Source organism: Trachypithecus francoisi, unplaced genomic scaffold, assembly GCF_009764315.1.
Source record: "Trachypithecus francoisi isolate TF-2019V2 unplaced genomic scaffold, Tfra_2.0 Lachesis_group20, whole genome shotgun sequence".
Lineage (NCBI taxonomy): Eukaryota > Metazoa > Chordata > Mammalia > Primates > Cercopithecidae > Trachypithecus > Trachypithecus francoisi.
Window position 1 is genome coordinate 24,112,009 of NW_022681466.1, and position 22,895 is coordinate 24,134,903.

The 22,895-nt window shown below is 56.4% G+C and overlaps 1 protein-coding gene across 1 annotated transcript; it reads left to right on the top strand.

Annotated features, from left to right (window-relative positions):
* Positions 1-316: 316 nt before the first annotated feature.
* NGFR (nerve growth factor receptor) lies at positions 317-20,938 on the top strand. Its single transcript, XM_033183401.1, has 6 exons — positions 317-517; positions 7,138-7,279; positions 11,937-12,296; positions 16,321-16,573; positions 17,803-17,963; positions 18,634-20,938. The coding sequence occupies exons 1-6, from the start codon at positions 452-454 to the stop codon at positions 18,933-18,935; spliced, it is 1,284 nt and encodes a 427-aa protein (XP_033039292.1). The 5' UTR covers positions 317-451; the 3' UTR covers positions 18,936-20,938.
* The last annotated feature ends 1,957 nt before the right edge of the window (positions 20,939-22,895 follow it).

Sequence of the window (22,895 nt, forward strand, 5' to 3'; positions counted from 1 at the left end):
GAGAGTGAACCCTGTGGCGGGCCGCAGCCGGAGAGGAACAGAAACCGCAGTGGGGACGCCCTGGTCCCCGGGCCCACAGCATCCGGGACGGACGCGCAGTAGTGCGGGCTGGGAACTGGGTACCAGGGCGGGATGGGTGAGAGGCTCTAAGGGACAAGGCGGGGAGAAGAGGCAGCGGGGTGCGGGGAACCGCACGCCCTCCCTTTGCCTCCGCTCCCCACCCCGAGGCAGCGGGGCGGGCGGGCGCGGTTCCGGGGGTGGGCGGGCTGGGCGGGGCGGAGGCGGGGCCGCGGCACTGGCTTCATCCAGCCCCTCCCGCCCGCAGTCAGAGCGAGCTGAGCCGCGGCCAGCTCCGGCGGGCCGGGGGGCGCTGGAGCGCAGCACAGCGCAGCCCCATCAGTCCGCAGAGCGGACCGAGCTGGAAACCGAGCGCTGCCGCGAGAGGCGGACGATGAGGGCAGGTGCCACCGGCCGCGACATGGACGGGCCGCGCCTGCTGCTGTTGCTGCTTCTGGGGGTGAGTGCTAGCCGGAGGGGGTCCGCTCCCTTTCCCGGGATCAGAACTCCGAGGAGAGCCGGGCGCCGCCACCAAGGAAACAGAACAGAGCGCTGGGGTCCCAGATGCTGAGGGTGGTGGGAGAGGGTCTCTGATGCTGGGACCACGAAGGAGGGTCTAGGGTTCCCGGAACGCAGAGGCGACCCTCCAGGGTGGAGATGCGGGCAAGACCAGAGTGCCGTTGCCGGTCCTCAGGTACCGCAGGGGGCGGTGGAGGAGCTGGGAGGGGTCTTTCAGGAGTGGGCATGGGGCTCTCGGATGCCTGGGTTCTTCGGAAGAGGACACTCGAATGTCGGGATCCTGAAGGGACTTTCCCCTCAGCATCTCGGTCTCTGGAGAGTCGTGGGACGTAACCAAGGCAAGAGAAGGAGGGGGAACTGGACGGTGACTAGAGATGTGAGGGCTGAGCTGGGTTGGGGCGGGGAGCCCAGGACGAGGGGATGGAACAATGGAAGAGGTCGGAGGGACTGGAGACAGAGGGGACCTCGCAAGGACAATGGGGACCGGCCAGACAATGGGGGGGAGGGGCGTCGGAGGGAGAGGTTGAGGAGCTGAAGAGTGGCTGAGAAGTGGGTTAGGGAGGGCAGAAGAGGAACGACGGCGAGGGCGACAGAGAGATGGAAGCAAAAGGAAAGCAGACGGAGCGGGCCGCAGACCCTAAAGCGGTCGGGGTCCTGCCTGCGCGCTGAGGGACAGTAAGACGAGAAGAGAGCGGAGGCTTGGACATTTCTAGCGCCTGTCCCGGCGCTCCTGCCCGCGGCCTCGCCCAGTCCTGGAATTGCGGCTGGGGATTTAAGGCTGGGAGGGGAGTGCCCATTTCGCCTGGGGGAACCCGCTCTTGGGGTTCCCCCACAGCCGACGGGCTCCTCCGACGCTCGTGTTCTCACGGCTTGAAGCAGCGCGGCGGATCACGAGGGACGGAGCGGGTGTGCCCCTACCCGGGCTGGCGGTGGCTACATCTCGGGGTGCAGAGCGCCGGGGCGCACTAGGCGGGGACCGGTCCCGAAAGCGCGCCGCTCTGGCTGCGCAGGCGGGAGGCGGCCGGCAGGGGGCGCTGCGGGGCGAGACAAGTGCAGTCCGCGGCTGCTGAGCGTCTCGGGCTGCGCGCCTCCCCCAACCCAGCCGCGCGACCCGAGCGCCGCGCCCGCTGCGCGACCCGAGCGCCGCGCCCACCGCGCTCCGTGGGCTCCCGCTCCTCGAAGGGTCAGGATCCGGTCTGCGCCTCGCCTGGCTCTCGGTGCAAGCCGCTGGGCACCTAACGAGACGGGAGCGCGCGGACGCCTCGGATTCTGCCTCGCGGTGTCCCGAGTCACTGACTCCTCAAAGGTCGGCGGGTCCTCCGGGCGGTCCGACGAGATTGTCAAATGTGGCCTGCTGTGTGGCCATGAACCGAATGCCCTGGAAAGTCTGGCAATGGAGGAGGCGTCTTCACTCTCCCTGCCAGCATCTTTCATCTGAGCGCTGCGCACCAAATCCTGGCTTTACAGATACGGAGACTGAGGCTCTGAGAGTTTAAACGACTTGGCCGAGATCTCACAGCAAGTTGGGCCAGAGTCGTGGCTAGACTCCCCCGACCTGATTCCCAACTCGGTACTCCCCCATCTTTTCAGGTGGTAGCCGCTGTCCCAGATCGGGGTCACGGCTGCGTTTTCCAGCAGGGGCGGGGTTGACACTGTCCCCAGAGTCAGGCGGCGGTAAAGCCTGCGGGTGAGGTGGGCAGAGATCCTGTCCGGGTGCGGGCCCCAGCCCGAAAGCTGAGCCCGGGTTCCCTGGAACTGTCAGGACCTGTGGCTGCGTCCGGGGATTTGGGAGCGACCGCGGGCACCTCTGCTGACTAACGCCGCTGGTTAGAGACGCTGCTCGGACGCGAGTGGGCGAGCGTGGACCAGGAGGGCGGGTAGGAGGGACCGGGGTGGTCTCTAGTCCCGATCCCAGAGGGGCGACGACGTGGGATCCGGGTCTGGGCAGGAGCGAGGGTCCAGGCGCGAAGACCCAGAAGGAGGGGAGCTGGGCATGGAGGGCCTGGGCGCTGGGGAAGGTGGACCTGCCGTCTGCAGCCCCTGCGGCTCCCGCCTCCGCCTCCGAGGACGGCTGCTCCGTCTGGGCTGGCTGTGCGCGGTCCGAGTTTCTTCCTGGGACGCGGCGCGAGAGAGAGGGCTGAAACCAGAGCGCATCCCGGCGGGTCTGCTGGCGGGCCGCGCCGGTAATGGAGGCACTTTGTCATTCAGACGTCTGTAACCAGAGCTGCCGGGCTGGCTAATGCGCCTAATAGGGATGGAGCGAGGGCAGCAAATGGGCGTGCGTGAGCGGCCAGGCTGGGCTGGGGTGGATGGTGGATGGAGAGGCAGCTCCGTGGGGGGACGGGCCGCTACCCCACTGTGCCAGCCCAGTCGGGCTCAAGCGCCTTGCTTCTTCCCTGGGGGACCGCGTGGGGAGGCGGGAATAATCGAATGTGCTGAGTTCCTACTACGTGCCTTGCCCTGGTACTTTCTCTTGAGTTATTTAATCCTTATAAGGTCCCAGCAAGGTGAATTTCGCTATTCCCACTTCTTAGATGAGGAAACAGCCCTCCAGACGTTCAGGCCCGAGACCAGGCTCCCCCAGTGAGTGAGTGGTGGCGCCTTTGTTGGAACCCAGGATGCTTGGCCTGGGATGTTCTCTTTCCTACATATGCCAGGCTCCCTCCCGCCCCCTACCTTCCGGATCATGGAAGGAGTCCTGGCTCTGAGAGATTAAATCGTGCCCTATGCCTTTGGCCCCACACATTTAGATCTGAGCCCCTTCTCCACACGCAGTGCCCCTGCCCCCTCTCAAGTCTCTATGCTACATTATCTTGGGTAATTAGCTCCTTTCCTCCCAACTCCTCCCCTACCCAAGGGGAGTGAGGGGCATGTGCCAGTGCCTCCTGTGGGTTTGCATCGACCTCAAAAGGCCCTCCAGGTGTTTGAAAACCTCTCCCACCCCATGGCGGTGACCACGGCCCCATTCACTTAAGGGCCCTTTGCTGAAGCTGTTGTGAATGGCCAGGGCTGATTATACTGAAACATTCGTATGGTTTCAAATAATTTCAACTATTTTGCTGTTTCTCTCTTTTCTCTAATTAAAAAAAAAATGAAAATTCTTAAAAGTAAATTCATCTAAGGATCCTTTCACCTTAGTTCCTTGTAAGCCTTGAAATGGCCAAAACAAAAAGATTACCAGCCTTCTTAAAAATGGGCTGAAATCATTCTGTCAAATGTGAAATGACTAAGTGTAACACATACAAATTTCAGGGAAATGTATCTGTCATTCCTACAAATTAATCCTTTTGGATCTGATTTTGGAGCAATTAGCCTGAATGTTAGTCACCCCTCCCTACTTAGCTAAACTCTCCCCTCCTGCCTGGGGTCTCCCTAAGACGAGATGCTTCTTTGATAACTAACATTTATTCAATTCCTACTAAATTCCTACTATAGACCAGACATATTTGCATAAATTATTTCACTTAATTCTCCCAGCAATCCTGGGCAGTAGACATTATCAACCCAATGTTTTAGGTGAGAAAAACTGAGGTTTAGGGAGATTAAGTAATCTACCCAAAGCAACATACTTTTTTTTTTTTTAGCAACATACTACTAAGAAGCAGATCTAGGATTTTACAACATAGGGAACATAAAACAAGCACAGGAAACACATGGTTACTAATTATCTGGCCCCTACTCCAAATGCAAGTTTTAAGAGAAGAGAGAGGACCTCAGGCTGCAGCAGGGAGAACAGGCTTCTTGGCAGGGGCATTTGCACAAAGCCCTCACACCACCCAAGACCACTGTAGACAGACCTCCTCAGCCATCCAGAGCCCAACTAACTGGAACACAGCCAATGGCTACAAAGTAGACCCTGGAGGACAGACAAGAGGGGTCCCAAAGTACATAAACACCTTACTCACTTGTGTAATACTTACAGCAATCCTATGATGCAGGTACTGTCATCATTACCTAATTATGAGGAAATTGAGGCGCAGAGATTCAAAACTTGACCCAGGTCAAGTGAGGAGCCAGGATTCAGAGTGGCGCAAGAGCTCACACATTGTACTCAGAGGCTTGCCTCCTTCTGGTTCAGATCCTATTTCTATACCTTTCTTTCTTTCTTTCTTTTTTTTTTTTTTGAGACGGAGTGTCACTCTGTTGCCCAGGCTGGAGTGCAGTGGCACGATCTCAACTCACTGCAACCTCCGCCTCTTGGGTTCAAGCAATTCTCCTGCCTCAGCCTCCCAAGTACCTGGGACTACAGGTGCCTGCCACCACGCCTGGTTAATTTTTTGTATTTTAGTAGAGATGGGTTTTCACTATGTTAGCCAGGATGGTCTCGATCTCCTGACCTCGAGATCTGCCCACCTCGGCCTCCCAAAGTGCTGGGATTACAGGCATGAGCCACCACGCCGGGGCAGCACATACCTTTCTACCAAGGCGAGTTCCACAGTTTCTGAATATTCAATTAGACCTTAAATAGATTAGCGTGGTGGGGGAAGGGCTGCTTCAGGTCACACTGGTAGCAGCAAGAAGTGACAACTGATACCTTGACAGGAAGGGAGGAAACAGAAAAACTATATATTTTTTTTAAAAAAAGGGCTGACAGGAGAACTCAAAAAGACAAAAGTGTGGTAATTTGTGAAAAGAACACAAGAGTTTCCCTGCATTGCAGCCCAGAATAATCGCTGGTGTAAATACAGAGTCCCTGAGTCATGGGAAGCCATGAAGATTTGCTCCAGAGACAGGAAAGGGTGCAGCCACCATGGTGAAAAGGAAAAATGATGAGAGCAGCAAAGCCTGGCAGTCGGGAATCTCAGCTAACCAATAGTCGCTCTCCCAGAGTTCTGGGTAATTGAGGTCATATAGTATTTTCATGTATTTCAACTCCACATGTGTATGCATTGCGTCCCTACTGCATGCCAGATACCCCATCAGGCCCTGGGGCAATCCAGCTCCCTCAGGGAGCTGACAGTCCAGTAAGGGAATTTATAAAGTTCAGGCCAGGCAAGAGCAGAGAGAACCGGAGAACAGGCTGGATGTGTAACATGGCAGCCCCACCTAATCCGCAAGGAGTGGATGCCACAGGACCACTTCCTCAAGGAAGTGACATTTAAGCAGAGCCCTAAGGGATGAAAAGAAATCAGAACAGGCCCTTCTGGAATCTTGCCTCTTGAGGGAAAGCCTGCATCTGGGACCCCGAGCCTCCTGGTCTGCAGATGTTCCCAGCACTGAGTGTGTTGCTGCCCGGGAGGAGGTGCGGGAACACCAAGGTTTCCCCTCCTCTGCTGCCTGTGCCTGTTCTGCTGGTCTCATGGGGACCACAGGCTCCCTCATGGGTTGATCCAACCTGTCTATCCCCCTGACTCCTGTTTTCTTCCCCACCAAACCCTGATGAGACTGCAGGATATTTTAAAAGGCTGGAGGGAAAGGAGTGTCTTGGCCATGATCTGGCCAATGTGAAAGAAGCAGAATGCCCAAAACAAGCTTGTAAAGCTTCCTTCTAGTCCCACGACCCCAGAGCCCATACTTCTCAGCATCAAATGAGGGCTGCATGGTCTGGAGCCAGCAAAGCAGGCTTTGGAGTTTTATTAGACATTAAGTTTTTTTTAAGGAACAGAAATATAAAGCAAGCCTCCAGCAGCCCCTCCCCCTGGGGAATCTGGTGTTAAATTGTTCCATCCATGAGCAAAGATGCTTCAGTGGCAGGAACCTGACTCCCCTTTCCCCTGGTTCCAGCGCTGTTCCCAGTGACCACATGGGGGAGGGGAAGGACTAGTGGCTGAAAATCAAACCATGGCAGGGCAGGGATGCTGGCTGGTGAGAGCAGCCACTGTCCCATCACTGATAACAGTCTCCCTTCCCTCCATCTCAGTGCCAGGCTTTTGCCAAACAGTTGGTCTTTTGCCCTGGCACCAGGCTGTTGCCATCTCTGTAGAGATGAAGACTCAGAGGGAAGTTGGGCAGGCAAGACCCCCAGTGCAGAGTCAGGATTCAAACCCAAGACCCTAGCCCTCTGCTTTCTGCTCTTGGGCATGGATATCTCCCATTTATTATTTAATATGTGGAATTAAGAACCTGGAGTAGGGCCCTACTGGCGTTTGTTAGAAAAAGGCCCTCCTCTGGGTAGATGCAGCCCTGTAGGTGCAAAGCTTAGCGAATGAAGTTTGGGCTAGGTTTCAGCTCTACTCGCCCCATTGGCTGGGAGCCCTGTACAAGCTACAACCTGTCCAACCACTGATGACATCCCTGTTGGTAGGCCCTCCGCTGGGCCTCAGGCCACCTTCCCCATGTGGTGTATCCTTGGGATTCCAGGAGTTGCTGTAACCCCAAGATGAACTTTGCAGAAGGTCAGCAGCTGAAGCTCTGACCTCACACCCCCAGCAGCCTGCACAGGCATACTGTCCCTCACTTGCCTTTCCCCTGTCAGCTTTGATGTGCCTAATGCCTCCCTGGTGAGCACATCCCAGCCCAGGTGGTTCTAATAGAAGGCAGTGGGAGGGGGGTGTTTGATTCCCCGGAAGAACCCCCCGCCTTTCTCTTGCCAGTCTGACCCTCTGATCTGCCTCCATCCAGGTGTCCCTTGGAGGTGCCAAGGAGGCATGCCCCACAGGCCTGTACACACACAGCGGCGAGTGCTGCAAAGCCTGCAACCTGGGCGAAGGTGTGGCCCAGCCTTGTGGAGCCAACCAGACCGTGTGTGAGCCCTGCCTGGACAGTGAGTAGAGGGTGGCAGGCAGCAGGAGGGGAGAAGAATGGGGGTGGGGAGGAGAGGGGTGAAAGGGAGGGGCGCTGGGAGGAGCATGCCCAGTAGAGGCCTTATAAGTGGGAAGGGTCCCCTGCCCACCACTGTAAGGTCACCAGAAGTGGGTCTGACCCAGTGTAGGAGGCGTTTCTCCCAGATGGGAGAAGCTGAGAATGGAGAAGGGAAGTGTGCAGAGGGAGGAGGGGAACCCCATAGGGGATCTCCAAGGGGTGCCCATTCCCAGCTCCTGAGAAAGCAGAGGCCTGGTAAAAGAGTGTGGCCGAGCAGGGAGGAATAGCTGATGCTAAGACCAGCTAAAAATATCATCTGCACTGCAAAATCAATGGCTGCCACTTATCCCTGGTGTGTTTGGGGGAAGGGAGAGGAGGATCAAATCCTGGCTGCCCTGGAGGCTGACCTTGGGGGATCCTGGGGGTGTGGCTGCTCTCCTCCACAGACCAACTCTTCTCCAGCTTTGACCAGGAAGCAGAGTTTTCCCGAGGCAGCAGGGATAGGGGTCCTGAAGACGTCCTTATTGTTGGGTGACAGAGGGGAGGGGAGGGGAGATGGGGAGCTGTGACCATTCCTGCCTGGCATTCTTTCTTCCTTCCTTTCTTTTCTTCCTTCCTACCTTCCTTCCTTCCTTCCTTCCTTTCTTTCTTTTTCTTTCTTTCTTTCTTCTTTCTTTCTCTTTCTTTCTTTCTTCTTTCTTTCTCTTTCTTTCTTTCCTTTCTTTCTCTTTCTTTCTCTCTCTCTTTCCTTCCTTCCTCCCTCTCTCCCTCCTTCCTTCCTTTCTTTCTTTCTCTCTCTCTTTCCCTTCCTTCCTTCCTTCCTTCCTTCCTTCCTTCCTTCATTCCCTCCCTCCCTCCCTCCCCCCCTCCCTCCCTCCCTCCGTCTCTCTCTTTCTCACTTTCTCTCTTTCTTTCTTTCTTTCTGGCAGAGTCTTGCTCTGTTGCCCAGGTTGGGAGTGCAATGGCATGATCTCGACTCACTGCAACCTCCACCTTCTGGTTTCAAGTGATTCTCATGCCTCAGCCTCCTGAGTAGCTGGAACTACAGGTGCATGCCACCATGGCTGGTTAATTCTTGTATTTTTAGTAGAGATGGGGTTTTACCATGTGGACCAGGCTGGTCTCAAACTTCTGGCCTCAAGTGATCCACCTGCCTCAGTCTCCCAAAGTGTTGGGATTGGAGGCGTGAGCCACCGCACCCACCCCTGCCTGGGACTTCTTTCAGGAGAGAGAGAATCTCATCTTCCAGGGCTGGTGGGTCTGGGCCTCTTAGCCCCCGTCTTGTCCAGGGTCTGAATCCCCTCGTGTTTTGAGTCAGGAGTCTCGGTTCCTGATGGGTGCCCCCAGGCCTCAGTTGCTGCCTTTGGACCATGGGCTCCCTGCCCTTTTCCTGATGACTGCCACTCAGAACCTGCCTTCTACCTGGCACTTGATGCCCATCTGGAGGGCTCAAGGGAACCATACTCAGATTATTCTTTAATCTGGCTGGGAATAAGGGGATAGAGCTGGGGCCTCTGAATCCACCTGCGGACCTAGTATTACCTCTCTGGATGTCCCCCTGAGTCTATCTGTCCTTAAGGCAACCCCAACTCTTGGTGTTCCCCAGACACACTATTTCCCTTCTCTGTGCTTGTGGATCCTTCTCTGCATTCCGCAGCCAAGAGATGCCTGGGCGTACGTGTGGAGGTGGGACATCCTCCAATGCCTTTGCCATCTTGCTGTCTGGCCTAACAGGGTTTCCATCCCAGGGCGGGGGTGGCCAACATCAGCTATCCCAGAACCTCCAAAGCTGCCTCTCTCGCCTCCTAGACTCCAGCCCAGGGCTCTCCTCCCAGGACCTAAATGATGGGAACCCTTTCCCTTCAGTCAAAGGATCTTCAGCGGGAGGTGGGGTGGAGGACATCAGGAGAGGGAAGTTCCAGAATCTCTGGAAGGGAAGGGAGGCAGGCAAGGAGATGGCTTTGAGAATCCTCCCTTTCACCTCCTCCCTCCCCCCCTTTTCCCCTCCTTCCCTGTCTCGCCCTCCTCCACCTCCAGCTGTGTTAGCAGGCTGCCTTTACAAGCCCGCTTTATGGGATGGAGACCCCAGCGGACTTTCCCTCTATCCTTAAAACGTTTCCACAAGGAAACCTAGTAAGCCCCTGCCTTCATTCTCTGCCAAAAAAGACCACATTTTTCACACCACCTAAAACCCTCTCCCAGGAGTTTTCTGCTAATTTTCTGTGTTTTGCCATGAGCAGGGTTCTCCTTTTCCCCTCCTGTGTGACTAGACTTACCCTCTGTCACATGCCAGCCAGCCAGGACCCTCTTGTTTGTATAGATCAGACATCCTGCCTTGGCTGTTTGTGTTTGGACGCTCTTTCTGCTGTCTGACCATATTCCTACCACCAAAGTTCACTGTTCTTATCGCTCCCAACCCCCATGGGGCCCAGTCTTTATAGGATCCCAACTACATGCCAAGACTTTATGGCTGAATTTCATTTATTCCTCACCACAACCCTGTGACTGCAGATATTGCTCCTTATTTTTACAGAGAAAGAAAAAGCTCAGAGAGGTTAAGTAAAACACCCGAAGTCACACAGCTAATAAGCGATGGAAGTAGATTTTGAATCCAGATCTGCCTGCTCCTAGGAAAAGGGATACAGGGTTCCTCTGTCAGAACTGACTTGAAACTGAAATCTCCCTCCAGGCCCTTCTTCCTGGGTCTTTCCTTCTCTCCTCTACCCTTTTCTCTTTTCTTCTTCTTCTTTTTTCTTTCTTTTTTTAGACAGTGCCTCACTCTGTCACCCAGGCTGGAGTGCACTGGTACAATCTTGGCTCACTGTAACCTCTGCCTCCCAAGCTCAAGCAATCCTCCCACCTCAGCTTCCCGAGTAGCTGGGATTAAAGGCGTGCACCACCACACCCAGCTAATTTTTGTAGTTTTTGTAGAGATGGGGTTTTGCCATGTTGGCCAGGCTGGTCTTGAACTCCTGGCCTCAAGTGATCTGCCTGCCTTGGTCTCCCAAAGTACTGGGATTACAGGAGTAAGCCACTACACCCAGCCTCTGTCCCCAATTCTGCCCCTTTCACTTCTCTTTGGCTTTTCCTTCTTTACCTCCCTATCCCCCCACCACAACCCCCAAGCCAGTGACCCCTTGCTCCATCTTGTCTCTGACACCTTTGAATAATGTTAAGACCCCACCCCCCCAACAGGCCTCAGTTTCCCCCAGTGATGCTTTAGCCTTTCTGCTTCTGCTTCCACATTCTGAACAATCTGTCCTTCCCTAGTTCTCAGGTTCCTAAATCTATGTTCTTTCTGTCCTTGGAGCAAGGATAGGTCCTGCCAGATCCAGGCTGGCACAGAGTTCTCCACCCAAGGCTGGAAGGGGTGAAGAAGATCTAGCCCTGCTCCTTCCCCTCCCTGTACAAGGAGGCAAGGACTGGCATGGCCGGCCTCCTCCTTATTCTGGAGTGCACATCCACTAATTAAGAAAACATGAGTGAAGAATGAGCTTGGACATCTCCCTTGCATGCTGGCTGAAAGAGCAGAGGACGCATGTGCAGATCTCAAAAGGGTGATCATATACAGTTGTGCAGCTTGTGTACTGCTCAACAATATCCATCTGGGAGACTGAGTGTGGGCTAAGAGCCAGCTCTCTAGCTTCAGTGGCTCCTGCCTTACCTGAACCCTCTTGCCTGCTGGTCCATCCCCACCCTCAGGAGCCAAGCCCTTCAGCAGCGTGGGGGTAGCGCCACGGGTGGGAAATTCTGCTGTCTAACCCCGGTCACTCCCATTCAGGGTGCATCCGAGCCCACACCTGTGTGAAGAGGAACTGAAGGCAGATGAGGCAGGAGGCCCCCTAGGGGAAGGCCTAACTTGCCTGGACTGGGTTAGCAGCCCAGTTTTGGCCCGCGGGGAGGGCTGGGTGGGAACTACGTTCAGATTATTCGTTAATCATGCTGGGAACACCCTACAGGCCTGGGAAGTCTCAAAGAGAATTTGCTCAGGCCAGGCGCGGTGGCTCAGGCCAGGCGCGGTGGCTCAAGCCTGTAATCCCAGCACTTTGGGAGGCCGAGACGGGCGGATCAGGAGGTCAGGAGATCGAGACCATCCTGGCTAACACGGTGAAACCCCGTCTCTACTAAAAACACAAAAAACTAGCCGGGCGAGGTGGCGGGCGCCTGTAGTCCCAGCTACTCGGGAGGCTGAGGCAGGAGAATGGCGGGAACCCGGGAGGCGGAGCTTGCAGTGAGCCGAGATTGCGCCACTGCACTCCAGTCTGGGCGACAGAGCGAGACTCCACCTCAAAAAAAAAAAAAAAAAAAAAAAGAGAGAGAATTTGCCAAGAAACTTACCGGCATCAGCTGGGTTATTCGGGAAAGCCTCCTGGCCGGCCAGTGCTTCTGGAGGCTGAAGGAAGCGGCTCTGGCCTCCTTCCCCTTACCCAATTGGCTGCCACCGACTTTCACCAGGCTAGGGGTCAAAGTCCTTGGAAGAGGGTGGGAGTCGATGGGAAGGCGAGGCTGAAGGAGGAAATCAGCATCCTGGCAGGCAATGGGGGAGGGAGAGACTCCAGGCTCCTGCGTCCCGGGTGCCCAAAGAGCAGACGACTAAATCTGGTGTCCGCTGCGCTCAGGTGTGACGTTCTCCGACGTGGTGAGCGCGACCGAGCCGTGCAAGCCGTGCACCGAGTGCGTGGGGCTTCAGAGCATGTCGGCGCCGTGCGTGGAGGCCGACGACGCCGTGTGCCGCTGTGCCTATGGCTACTACCAGGACGAGACGACCGGGCGCTGCGAGGCGTGCCGCGTGTGCGAGGCGGGCTCGGGCCTCGTATTCTCGTGCCAGGACAAGCAGAACACCGTGTGCGAGGAGTGCCCCGACGGCACGTATTCAGATGAGGCCAACCACGTGGACCCGTGCCTGCCCTGCACCGTGTGCGAGGACACTGAGCGCCAGCTGCGCGAGTGCACACGCTGGGCCGACGCCGAGTGCGAGGGTGAGCGCTGTTCGGGAGCCGGCAGTAGGGGGTGCGGGGGTGGGCTGGGGGCATAAGGAAGGGCTCCCTCTGGAGGTCGACAAAGACCCCGCCTGGCCTGCTGGGGCAGCTTTGTGACCTTAAGGCAGCGTGCACGTTCCCTGAGCTTCAGTCCCTTCCTGGTACCTGAGGGAGGAGGTCGTTGCCGATCCTGTCTCACCAAAGAACCCCTCTCACTGTTTCCTTCTTTTGGCTAAGTGTTTGGAAAGTGGGGGGTTCTCATTGTCCCAGGCCGCGGGTACTACATTGTAACTCATCCTCGGGGACTCGTTTCTCTGTGACTGCCTGCTAGTGATTAGATGAACAGCAAGCAGCTCGAAGGTGGCCGCTACCCCCAGGGTACAGCACAGAACAGCTCGAAGGTGGCCGCTACCCCCAGGGTACAGCACAGAACAGGAGGGGTCTGATCCATGAGGCAGGCTTTCTGAACTGGAAGAATAGCTTGAGGACCCTCAGGAGCTGGGACCCTTTGACTCTGAGCCCTGGTCTAGGTCCATGGTGGGTTTTGGCTCTGGGACCTGAGATGGAACCCACCCTGTCCACTCCTGTCTCTGGGCCACAGTTTCCTCCCTGGTCATATGGTTGCCAGGGTTGTTGCAGGTTAGGGAGCACAGTGGGGCTGGCCCACTTCAGCTTGCCCTGTCTAGGGGAGGGGTCAACCGTGTTTTGCAGTTTAGTGAAGGATGAGGGGCGTGCAGGGAACACCAAGGAGGGGCTCTGTGGAAGAAGGAGGGGAGGGGCAGACCTGGGGCTCAAAAGCCCGGGGACAAGGGAGTGTATGCTCGTGGCTGTTAGTTCCAGGGGTGAATGGGAGCTGAGTGTGCCCTTAGCCAGGCACAGGCCCGAAGGAAATGGGGTGATTCCAGGGATGGGAGGAGGAAGCCCCATGGGAGCCAGGGCAGAGCTGTTTTGGTGTCTGGTTGGTGACATCTGTCTCAGGGGAGACGGGTGGGCTTTTCCACTTCAGGGAGAGGCTGGCAGTGCCTTTACATCCTGCTTATCATCCTGTGGCCATGCACACATCGAGCTATTTCCCTTTGAGACCTAACCTTCATCCTCAGGTTGCTTTTACCCTGAGCAGGCAATACAGCACCTCCTTCAGTGAGCCCCCAGTTTGATGGGAGAGATAGCCTTTGCCCAGTCTAATGAGAGAGACATGGTCCCAGCACTTAGTCCCCAGCTGAAGGAGAGACAGCCCTCACTTTAGAAATCCCCCATTCTGATGGAGGCAGCAGAGCTTCTACCTCAGTCAGCACCCAGATCTCCTGCCCCTGGGGACCCTCCAGTCTGACAGGGGCTCCAACATCCCACACCTGCCTTCCAAGTCCTGTGATCTTTGGCTCTAGGAGCTCAGGATGGGGAGGGCTGTTGGGCTAAGGCCAGGTTGAACTCAAAGCTGCCTGCCTTGGAGAAGGAATGAGGAGTAGGAGTAGGATGTGGTGGTTCTGGTGGCAATTGCCCTGGGCCAGGAGACAGGCAAGTGGCATCAGGCACCAGGCAGAGCGCAGGGAGGGTTTCAGCAGCCAGGCATCGGGGAAGCGGGCAGCACATTTCTGTGGACAAGTCCAGACCAGCCAGGTGGGGGCGGGGTTGGGAGGACTTAGGGGCGCTGCTAGAGCAAAGAAAGGTGGTGGCTGCGGGAGGAGCAGGCTTTGTGTTTTGGGGCATTCACAGATTCCTCTCAGATCCCAGCCCACCTTCCCAGCCACCCCGAAGGGGGAGGGTGCTCCTGAGGGAATGTGTTCATCCTGGACCTTGTTCCCCTTTCAGCTTCAGGCTCTGAAGGGTTAAATGTCAGCTCTGGAACGAGGGACCATTTCAGGAAATGGAATTTGATTCTTGGTTTGGGTGCCCCCTCCCCTCCAGCTTACCATACTTTCCCCCCGCATATAAGTTTCAGGTGTCAACATGGTGACTCACCCACCCTTAGGGCAGAAGGGCTCCCCACTGCCCCAGTGAAATTCTGGGTTTTGAGTAGGGGTAACCTTGTCCCTCCATCCAGCCCGGAAATGGCTGTCAGGACCTGCCAAGGGCTTAGTACGGGGGAATGCTAGTGGACATGGCCACATCTGGATCTCATCCTCCTGCCCTCATCAGGGAGGTTTGGAGAGATGGGGGCAGCTCCCCGAGAGTCAGCGCTGTCTCTGGTCTGGCCATGCCTTGCTACCCTCCCAGCCCTCCCCTACCGTGCTCTGATCTCAGTGATGCTCTCATTCACGGGCACCCGACATGCACACTCTTTCAGCCTCTGACTTGGGGTCAGTCTGAGCTGAGCTGTGTCTCCAGCCTCTGGACTTGGGCTGCCCCCCAGCTTGCCCAGTCCCCTGGTAGAGCAAGAGAAGACTCTCCCAGTCCAACGCTCCACCTGGGGCTGCCAGAAGACAGGGCTCCATCTCCTTCACTCCCTCTGGCCCCTCCCAGGACTGAGACGGGAAAGGGTGGGATGGGTGACAGATGGCAGCCCCTCACCACTGGCAGCCAGGTAGATTCTAGATTCACATCTGGGGGCTTTGCCACTCAGAAGGTGCTGAAAACGGGCCTTTGAAGCATTTTCATCTTGAGTGTAAGAGGCCAGAAGATGGGTGGCAGCTTCCACTCGTGCTTGGGAGTCCACACCCCAAAACCACAGCCCTGTCGGTGCAGCCCGTGTGGCCCCTTCACTTCTGACCACATTCCCTGTCCAGAGAGAGAAGTGCCCCTGCTGCCTCCCTGACCCTGACCCTGCCCTGTCACCATCTCAGGCCGCCTGCCCCCTTCTCCCACACTGCTAGGTGGGCCAGCCCCTCCCACCACAGCGGATGTCCTATCTGGGGGGCCGACACCAGGGATGGTACTAGGGGGACGTGACAAGGCCCCAGAGACTCAGAGGGAGGAATCGAGGAACCAGAGTGGGCAGAGCTGGGAGCAAAGCACCCTCCCCTTCACCCCCTTGGCATGTCCTGTCTGCTTTCCCTCCCTGCCCCAGGTGTGGGAAGCGAGGAGGGACCGGGTAGGCAACTTTGCCCAGACAAGTATCCCCAGGCCGTCCAGAGCCCACAACCGCTAGCACTGCCCCTAGCTGTATGGCAGAATGGAAAATCCCACCCACTGGTGCCAGGAAGGGCTGGGTCCCCTGCCAGGGAGGCTGGCAATGTCCAGCTAGCATGAGAGGGTCTTGGTGGGTGGCAAGTCACAGTCTCCCCCGGGGCTGAGGCATTGAGCTCTCATGGGCCTCCTCTCCACTGGCTCTCTGCTTCCTGACCAAGGAGAGCTGGGGCTACCTGACGCTGTCGTCTCTGGGTGGCAGGATCAGGCTAGGTGGGAGCCAGACAAGGCAGGAAACAGAGGCTGGCCACTGTCCAAGGGCTGGCTGGAGGGAGGCAATCCAGCTGCCCCCGCACCCCTCCTCTCCACCCAAGCCTAGAGCCTAGGACATGAGGTCAAAAAGTCAGGGAATGCTCTTAAGGAGGTGGTGTGGGGAAAGCACCTCTCTGACCAGACCTGTGTACACTCTTCTTTCCTTAGGACGGGGGTGACTGGGGTCATCTAGGACAAGCTGGGGCCAGAGAGACATTTCCCAGAGTGATTCCAGCTCAAGGCCTCCCTGTGGTCAGGCTTTGTGTGTTTGCTCCCAGACAGGCCTCTCTAGGTACCCAGGGAGGTGGAATAGAATTCCAGGACCATAGCCCCAGATGGAAGGGAGCTTAGAGACCGTCTCTCTTAATAGCCCCATTAGATAGGTTCTGAGAGAAAAAGGGGCTGGGCCAGAGTCACCCAGCAAGTCAGTGGCAAAGCTGAAGCAGATGCAGCTCTGTGGGCCCATAGGCCTTGCTCTTTAGCGTCATGACACCATGCACACAATCCCAGCCCCCACACTGTGCATAACAGCTGGGCACAAGAGCACCCGGAGCCAGGGTGGGGACACAGGAAGAACACTGCAGTGGGTTACAGCTAAAAGGGAGGGGCGGGGGAAGTGGGTCCTCACTCCTGTGGCCTTTTCTCCCAGAGATCCCTGGCCGTTGGATTACAAGGTCCACACCCCCCGAGGGCTCTGACAGCACAGCCCTCAGCACCCAGGAGCCTGAGGCACCTCCGGAACAAGACCTCATAGCCAGCACGGTGGCAGATGTGGTGACCACAGTGATGGGCAGCTCCCAGCCCGTGGTAACCCGAGGCACCACCGACAACCTCATCCCCGTCTATTGCTCCATCCTGGCTGCTGTGGTTGTGGGCCTTGTGGCCTACATAGCCTTCAAGAGGTAAGAGAGGGTACAGTGGCAACAGAGAGGGGAGATGTTTGCCCTCAAGGAAGACTTTACTGTGACCTTGACCTGAAAACACACACACTCTTTTAACTCAACCCCAAACCAAGCTCATCCTCACTCATCTTCTGCTGCCCCACTCCAGGGTGCAGCAGGTCAGCAGGAGGTGAGGAGAGAGGATCCACCCTGTCCTGTCCTGTCCTCTCCTGCCCTGTCCTGGCTCCAGCCCCTCCCACTGCCATGCCGTACCACTCCCTGATTCCCCAGCCCTCAACTGCTTGTGTCTTCATCCCTCAACCTCCTTCACCCCACAGTCACCTGCGTGTGCATACGTCTCTTCCCCTTCCCTTGTCACACTGGGAATGCTGTGGCACCCACATCCAGGAATCCAGGATGTACACGAACTCCCAGAAGGCGTTTTAAAGCTTTAAATGCATTTTCCATTCTTTCTAAAAAAAAAAAAAAAAAAAAAAAATCATCAAGGTAACACATGCATGTTTAGGAAAATGCAAACAAGGCCAATATCTTTCAAAGCAGAAGTAAAAGCCCCCTTTTATCTCCCCAAATCCTACTCCTCTCCTCCTTATTGGAATCTGTTTGAAATGGATCCTTCCCAACTATTTTCTGTGTGTGTGTTTTTATAAACATGTATATAAACCTTTTATAATTACATGTAAACATGGAGGTCTTTTTAGGCATCAGTGAGATCACATTGTACATATTCTGTAGCTTACTTTTTTCACTCAATCTCCCTCAGGAGACCTTTCCTCAGGAATGTAGATTAGCTGGTCATTTGTAACCACTCATTCAATAGTATGGATGGATGGTAATTTATTTAGCCAGTCCCCTATTGATGGACATTTGTTTTTTTTCCAGGTTTTTGTTATTGCTTATAATTGCAGAGGAAATCCTTGTATGTATCACTGCCCACATGTGGGAGTATTTTAGAAGGGTAGATTGGGAGAAGAGGAGTTCCTGAGCAGTCACTTATTGCTGCACTGCTCATTCCAGGAACATTTACTGAACACTTACAGAGGGCCCCTCATGGAGCTTTCAGGGTAGGTGGGGGGCAGATGTGCAAAGAGGAGCCTTAGATGCTGGGGTGGCGGTTACAGTTGGGCACCCGCCATGCCCCTGGCCCTCGCACGGCAGCGCACAGATACCTCAGCTGCATCCGCCGCTACGGCCCCCTGCCCCCTGAGACCTGGCCTGTCCTCTGGCTCCAGGTGGAACAGCTGCAAGCAGAACAAGCAAGGAGCCAACAGCCGGCCAGTGAACCAGACGCCCCCACCAGAGGGAGAAAAACTCCATAGCGACAGTGGCATCTCCGTGGACAGCCAGAGCCTGCATGACCAGCAGCCCCACACGCAGACGGCCTCGGGCCAGGGTGAGCAGGGGCCCCGCTGAGGAGCTGAGTCTGAGGAGCTGAGTCGGAGCTGAGGCTGAGGAAACAGAAGCGATTAAGATTAGACTCCAGGAAGGACTGTGGGAGGGGGAGGCAGGGCTGGCTCAGCAGTGCCCCTGTAGATGGATGGAGAGGCTGGCTGAGGGGAATGGGAGGGAGAGGTCCTCTCCCGGGAAGGACTTAGGAAATGGAGGCTTTTACAAGTTGGAGCATCCAGACTCATCAAGCTAATTGTCCCCCCTGGGGGCTAATTACTGCCCAAAGTAGCTGCAATTAGCCTCCTGCCCTGGACTTCTGGGGAACAAGTAGTTAAGTGTGTACCCTAATTAGTGGCCCATAGCCCAGCTCCAGGACACTTGCTGTAGTTGTCTGGAACTGAGAAGCCCTGTCTCCTCCTTTGCCATGATTAATTGCTGAGGTGGAAGAGAGGAGAGATGGGGGTAGGGATTGGGCTGGAGTGACAGGAGGAAGGGACAACGAGTCCCCCCAAGTGCCGTCACTTCCTGGTGTCCCACCCAGGACCTCGGCTTGGCCCTAGGCCTCTCGATGGGGAGGAGCACTGGCACCGCCCTCCTTGGGTCTTACCCCAGCGCCCACTGTTGGGGAAAGGAGTGCAGGGGTAGGACCTGACTCTCCTCTGGGTTCTCTGCAGCCCTCAAGGGTGATGGAGGCCTCTACAGCAGCCTGCCCCCAGCCAAACGGGAAGAGGTGGAGAAGCTTCTCAACGGGTCTGCGGGGGACACCTGGCGACACCTGGCGGGCGAGCTGGGCTACCAGCCCGAGCACATAGACTCCTTTACCCACGAGGCCTGCCCCGTTCGCGCCCTGCTTGCAAGCTGGGCCACCCAGGACAGCGCCACACTGGACGCCCTCCTGGCTGCCCTGCGCCGCATCCAGCGAGCTGACCTCGTGGAGAGTCTGTGCAGTGAGTCCACTGCCACATCCCCGGTGTGAGCCCAACCAGGGAGCCCCCGCCCCGCCCCACATTCCGACGACCGATGCTCCAGCCAACCCCTGTGGAGCCCGCACCCCCACCCTTTGTGGGGGGCGCGCCTGGCAGAACTGAGCTCCTCTGGGCAGGACCTCGGAGTCCAGGCCCCAAAACCACAGCCCTGTCGGTGCAGCCCGTGTGGCCCCTTCACTTCCGACCACACTCCCTGTCCAGAGAGAGAAGTGCCCCTGCTGCCTCCCCCACCCTGCGCCTGCCCCGTCACCATCTCAGGCCGCCTACCCCCTTCTCCCACACTGCTAGGTGGGCCAGCCCCTCCCACCACAGCAGGTGTCCTATCTGGGGGGCCGACACCAGGGATGGTACTAGGGGGACGTGACAAGGCCCCAGAGACTCAGAGGGAGGAATCGAGGAACCAGAGCCATGGACTCTACACTGTGAACTTGGGGAACAAGAGTAGCATCCCAGTGGCCTCAACCCTCCCTCAGCCCCTCTCGCCCCCACCCCAGCCTAAGATGAAGAGGATCAGAGGCCTGTCAGAGCTGGGAGGGGGTTTTGAAGCTCAGCCCACTCCCCTCATTTTGCATATATGTCAGTGAGGCCCAGAGAGAGGCCGTGACTCGCCCAAAGCCGCACAGCAATGGGGAGGCCAAGTGCAGGCCGGCACCGTCTTCTCTAAATGAGGGGCCTCAGGTTTGCCTGAGGGCGAGGGGAGGGTGGCAGGTGACCTTCTGAGAAATGGCTTGAAGCCAAGTCAGCTTTGCCTTCCACTGTCTCCAGACTCCCACCCCTTCCCCACTGCCTGCCCACCCGTGGAGATGGGATGCTTGCCCAGGGCCTGGTCCATGATGGAGTCAGGTTTGGGGTTTGTGGAAAGGGTGCTGCTTCCCTCTGCCTGTCCCTGTCAAGCATGCCCGTGTGACAACTGTGGCATGGCTCCAGTCTGCTGCCCTCCATCCCGGCAGGCACAGACCCGGAGCTAACACTGGCCCCTAGAATCAGCCTAGGGGTCAGGGACCAAGAACCCCTCACCTTGCAACACACAGACGCATGCACATACGCACGCGCACACACACACAGGAGGAGAAATCTCACTTTTCTCCATGAGTTCTTTCTCCTGGGCTGAGACTGGATCCTGCCTGGGGCAGCTGCCAGAGAAGCATCGGAGGGAATTGAGGTCTGCTCAGCCGTCTTCACTCGCCCCCGGGTTTGGCGGGCCAAGGGCTGCCGAGGCTGGAGCTGGCGTCTGTCTTCAAGGGCTTACACGTGGAGGAATGCTCCCCCATCCTCCCCTTCCCTGCAAGTATGGGGTTGGCTGGGCCCACGAGGTTGTGATAAAGAAAAGCGGGCCAGTGTGGGAATGCGGCAAGAAGGAAGGACTGTGACCCGTGGGGATTTCTCCCAGCTCTAGACAACCCTGCAAAGGACTGTTTTTTTCCTGAGCTTGGCCAGAAGGGGGCCATGAGGCCTCAGTGGACTTTCAACCCCCTCCCTGGCCTGTTCTGTTTTGCCTGATGTTGGAATGAGTGTGGCTCTCCTCTATTTAGCATGACAAGCCCCAGGCAGGCTGTGCGCTGACAGCCACCCCTCCCCAGCCCAGGGTTCCCCCAGCCCTGTGGAAGGGACTAGGAGCATTGTAGTAAATGGCAATTCTTTGACTTCAATCTGTGATGAGGGGAGGAAACTCACCTGCTGACCCCTCACCTGGGCACCTGGGGAGTGGGACAGAGTCTGAGTGTATTTATTTTCCTCCCCAGCAGGTGGAGAGGGGCTTTGGGGGCTTGCAAGTATGTTTTAGCATGTGTTTGGTTCTGGGGCCCCTTTTTTCTCCCCTTGGGCTGAGATGGAACCCTTTTGGCCCCCCAACTGGGGGCCACGAGCTCCAGACCCCCAGCATCCCTCCTGTCACCTCCCCTCCTTGCCTCCTGTGTAATCATTTCTTGGGTCCTCCTGAAACTTACACATAAAACATAAGTGATGAATATTAAATAGCAAAGAAAGAAAAATAGTACAAAGAGATTTTCTGGAAATACACATGGTTTGAATTGTTTGGGTGTGTGGCAGGGACCCAGGTATAATTTCCAATTCGGTCAATTCCTGCCCTCTTTTACCCCACACCAAAAGGGGAAGTTTTAACAGAAATCCAGTAAGTTCCCATGTGTCACTATGGGGTGGGGTGGGTTGGGGAAGGAGAAGGGGCTCTTTGCTCCCAGATCTTGGAGAGGGAAAGTGAAAATGGCCATGCAGGAAGCTGGCCAGCTGTGAACTTGACCAGATGTCAGAAGTGAAACTGACCACGGGTGAGTCAGAGGCTTGCCAGGAGGGCCAGGTCACAACCCCACAGCTCCCAGCCACCCACATGGCTTGGGAGACACACACACACATACACACCACAGAGAGAGAGAGAGAGAGAGAGATCTGGCTCCAGATGGCCTGGCAGGAGGCATTAGGCAGGCCTGGCCTGGAGTTAGGCAGGCAGGCCCCTCCCTTGTAGCTCTCATGGGCAGGTCCTAACCCAGGCTCCTGACAGCCTGGCTTCGAGCCCCGCCTGGTCCAGGCCTGGGAGCTCCCAGGGCTGCAGGGCTCCTGGCCCCAGGCCTGTGCCTGTCTCTGAGGCTCAGCCTCAGCCCCTGCTGGTTGTTTGGCCAATTCCAAGACGGGCTTGTGGTCACTGAGGAAGACAAAGGGAGGCTTGCTCTTCCAGTAAAAACAGCAAACAAGTCTGCCTGACCTCCAGATCCAGGGAGAAGGGCCAGCCAGGCCCAGTCAGAGTCAGACAAGGTTGGCGGGGAGGTTCACTGTCTTCCATTCCCCTCCTGCGCCACCAGACTGTGAGGGGTGTAAGGAAGATGGAAGGTGTTGCGGGAGGGATTCAGAGTAGGTAAGAGAAATAATCCTGGTACTTGGAAAATCAGTGTGATGGGAAAGACAATCTCTGTCTTGAGCGAGGCTCCCATCTGATGAAGGAGACAGTCCCAGAATTGAGGATATTCTAATCTGATGAAGGAGGCACACCTCCTGTCCTAAGGGTGCCCCCATGCTGATGGGGAAATATACTCTTTGACCTAAGAGTGGCTTTCCACTCTGCCCAGTCTCTTGTCTGGTAGGGGAAAACCAGATGCTGTCCTGTGAAATAAGGAGAACTCAAATCCCTGCCTTCACCAGCCTTACATTCTTGAGCGAGCTAGAGCAGACAGGCCCTATATCATGTGTACTGCTATAACAGTGGGAGGATCCTAAGCAAGACCCACCCCTACCAGGGGTCAGGGAAGGTTTGCCAGATAAGGTACGTGGAAGCTGAGTCTTTAAGGATGAGTGGAGTTGGCCGGGCACAGTGGCTCATGCCTGTAATCCCAGCACTTTGGGAGGCGGAGGAGGGCGGATCACGAGGTCAGGAGATCGAGACCATCCTGGCTAACATGGTAAAACCCTGTCTCTACTAAAAATACAAAAAATTAGCCAGGCATGGTGGTGGGCGCCTATAGTCCCAGCTACTTGGGAGGCTGAGGCAGGAGAATGACGTGAACCTGGGAGGCAGAGCTTGCAGTGAGCCAAGCAGAGCCAGTCTCTGTCTTAAAAAAAAAAAAAAAAAAAGATGAGTGGAGTTAACAGGATGGGTCAGGGGGAGAGTGCTTCTGGCAGAAGAACCAGCTCAGCAAAGGTCCTGGCGGGCACCAGCACAAAACACACAGGGCCTGGGGAGGCTCTGGGGCCTGGAGCCCAGAGAGTGAGTAGGAAGGTGATCAGTGGGGCCCCATGGGGGAGAGCTTGTGAAGAGACATACTAGGGCGTCTGGACTACATTCTTGGAACACTGGGGAGCCACTGGGGGGTTTTAAGTATAGGAGTGCCATAGACAGACTTGTACTTTATTATCGATTGTTTTTTATTTTTTAAAATTTGAGACAGAGTCTTGCTCTGTCACCCAGGCTGGAGTGCAGCAGTGTAATCTCAGCTCACTGCAGC

What these genes read in the sequence shown, in the direction of transcription:
- NGFR (XM_033183401.1), top strand. Translation starts at nt 452, where the DNA reads ATGAGGGCAGGTGCCACCGGCCGCGACATGGACGGGCCGCGCCTGCTG. An exon ending in TGCTGTTGCTGCTTCTGGGG is followed by an intron (nt 518 to 7,137) that starts GTGAGTGCTAGC and finishes GCCTCCATCCAG; the next exon opens with GTGTCCCTTGGAGGTGCCAA. An exon ending in GCAGACGGCCTCGGGCCAGG is followed by an intron (nt 17,964 to 18,633) that starts GTGAGCAGGGGC and finishes GGTTCTCTGCAG; the next exon opens with CCCTCAAGGGTGATGGAGGC.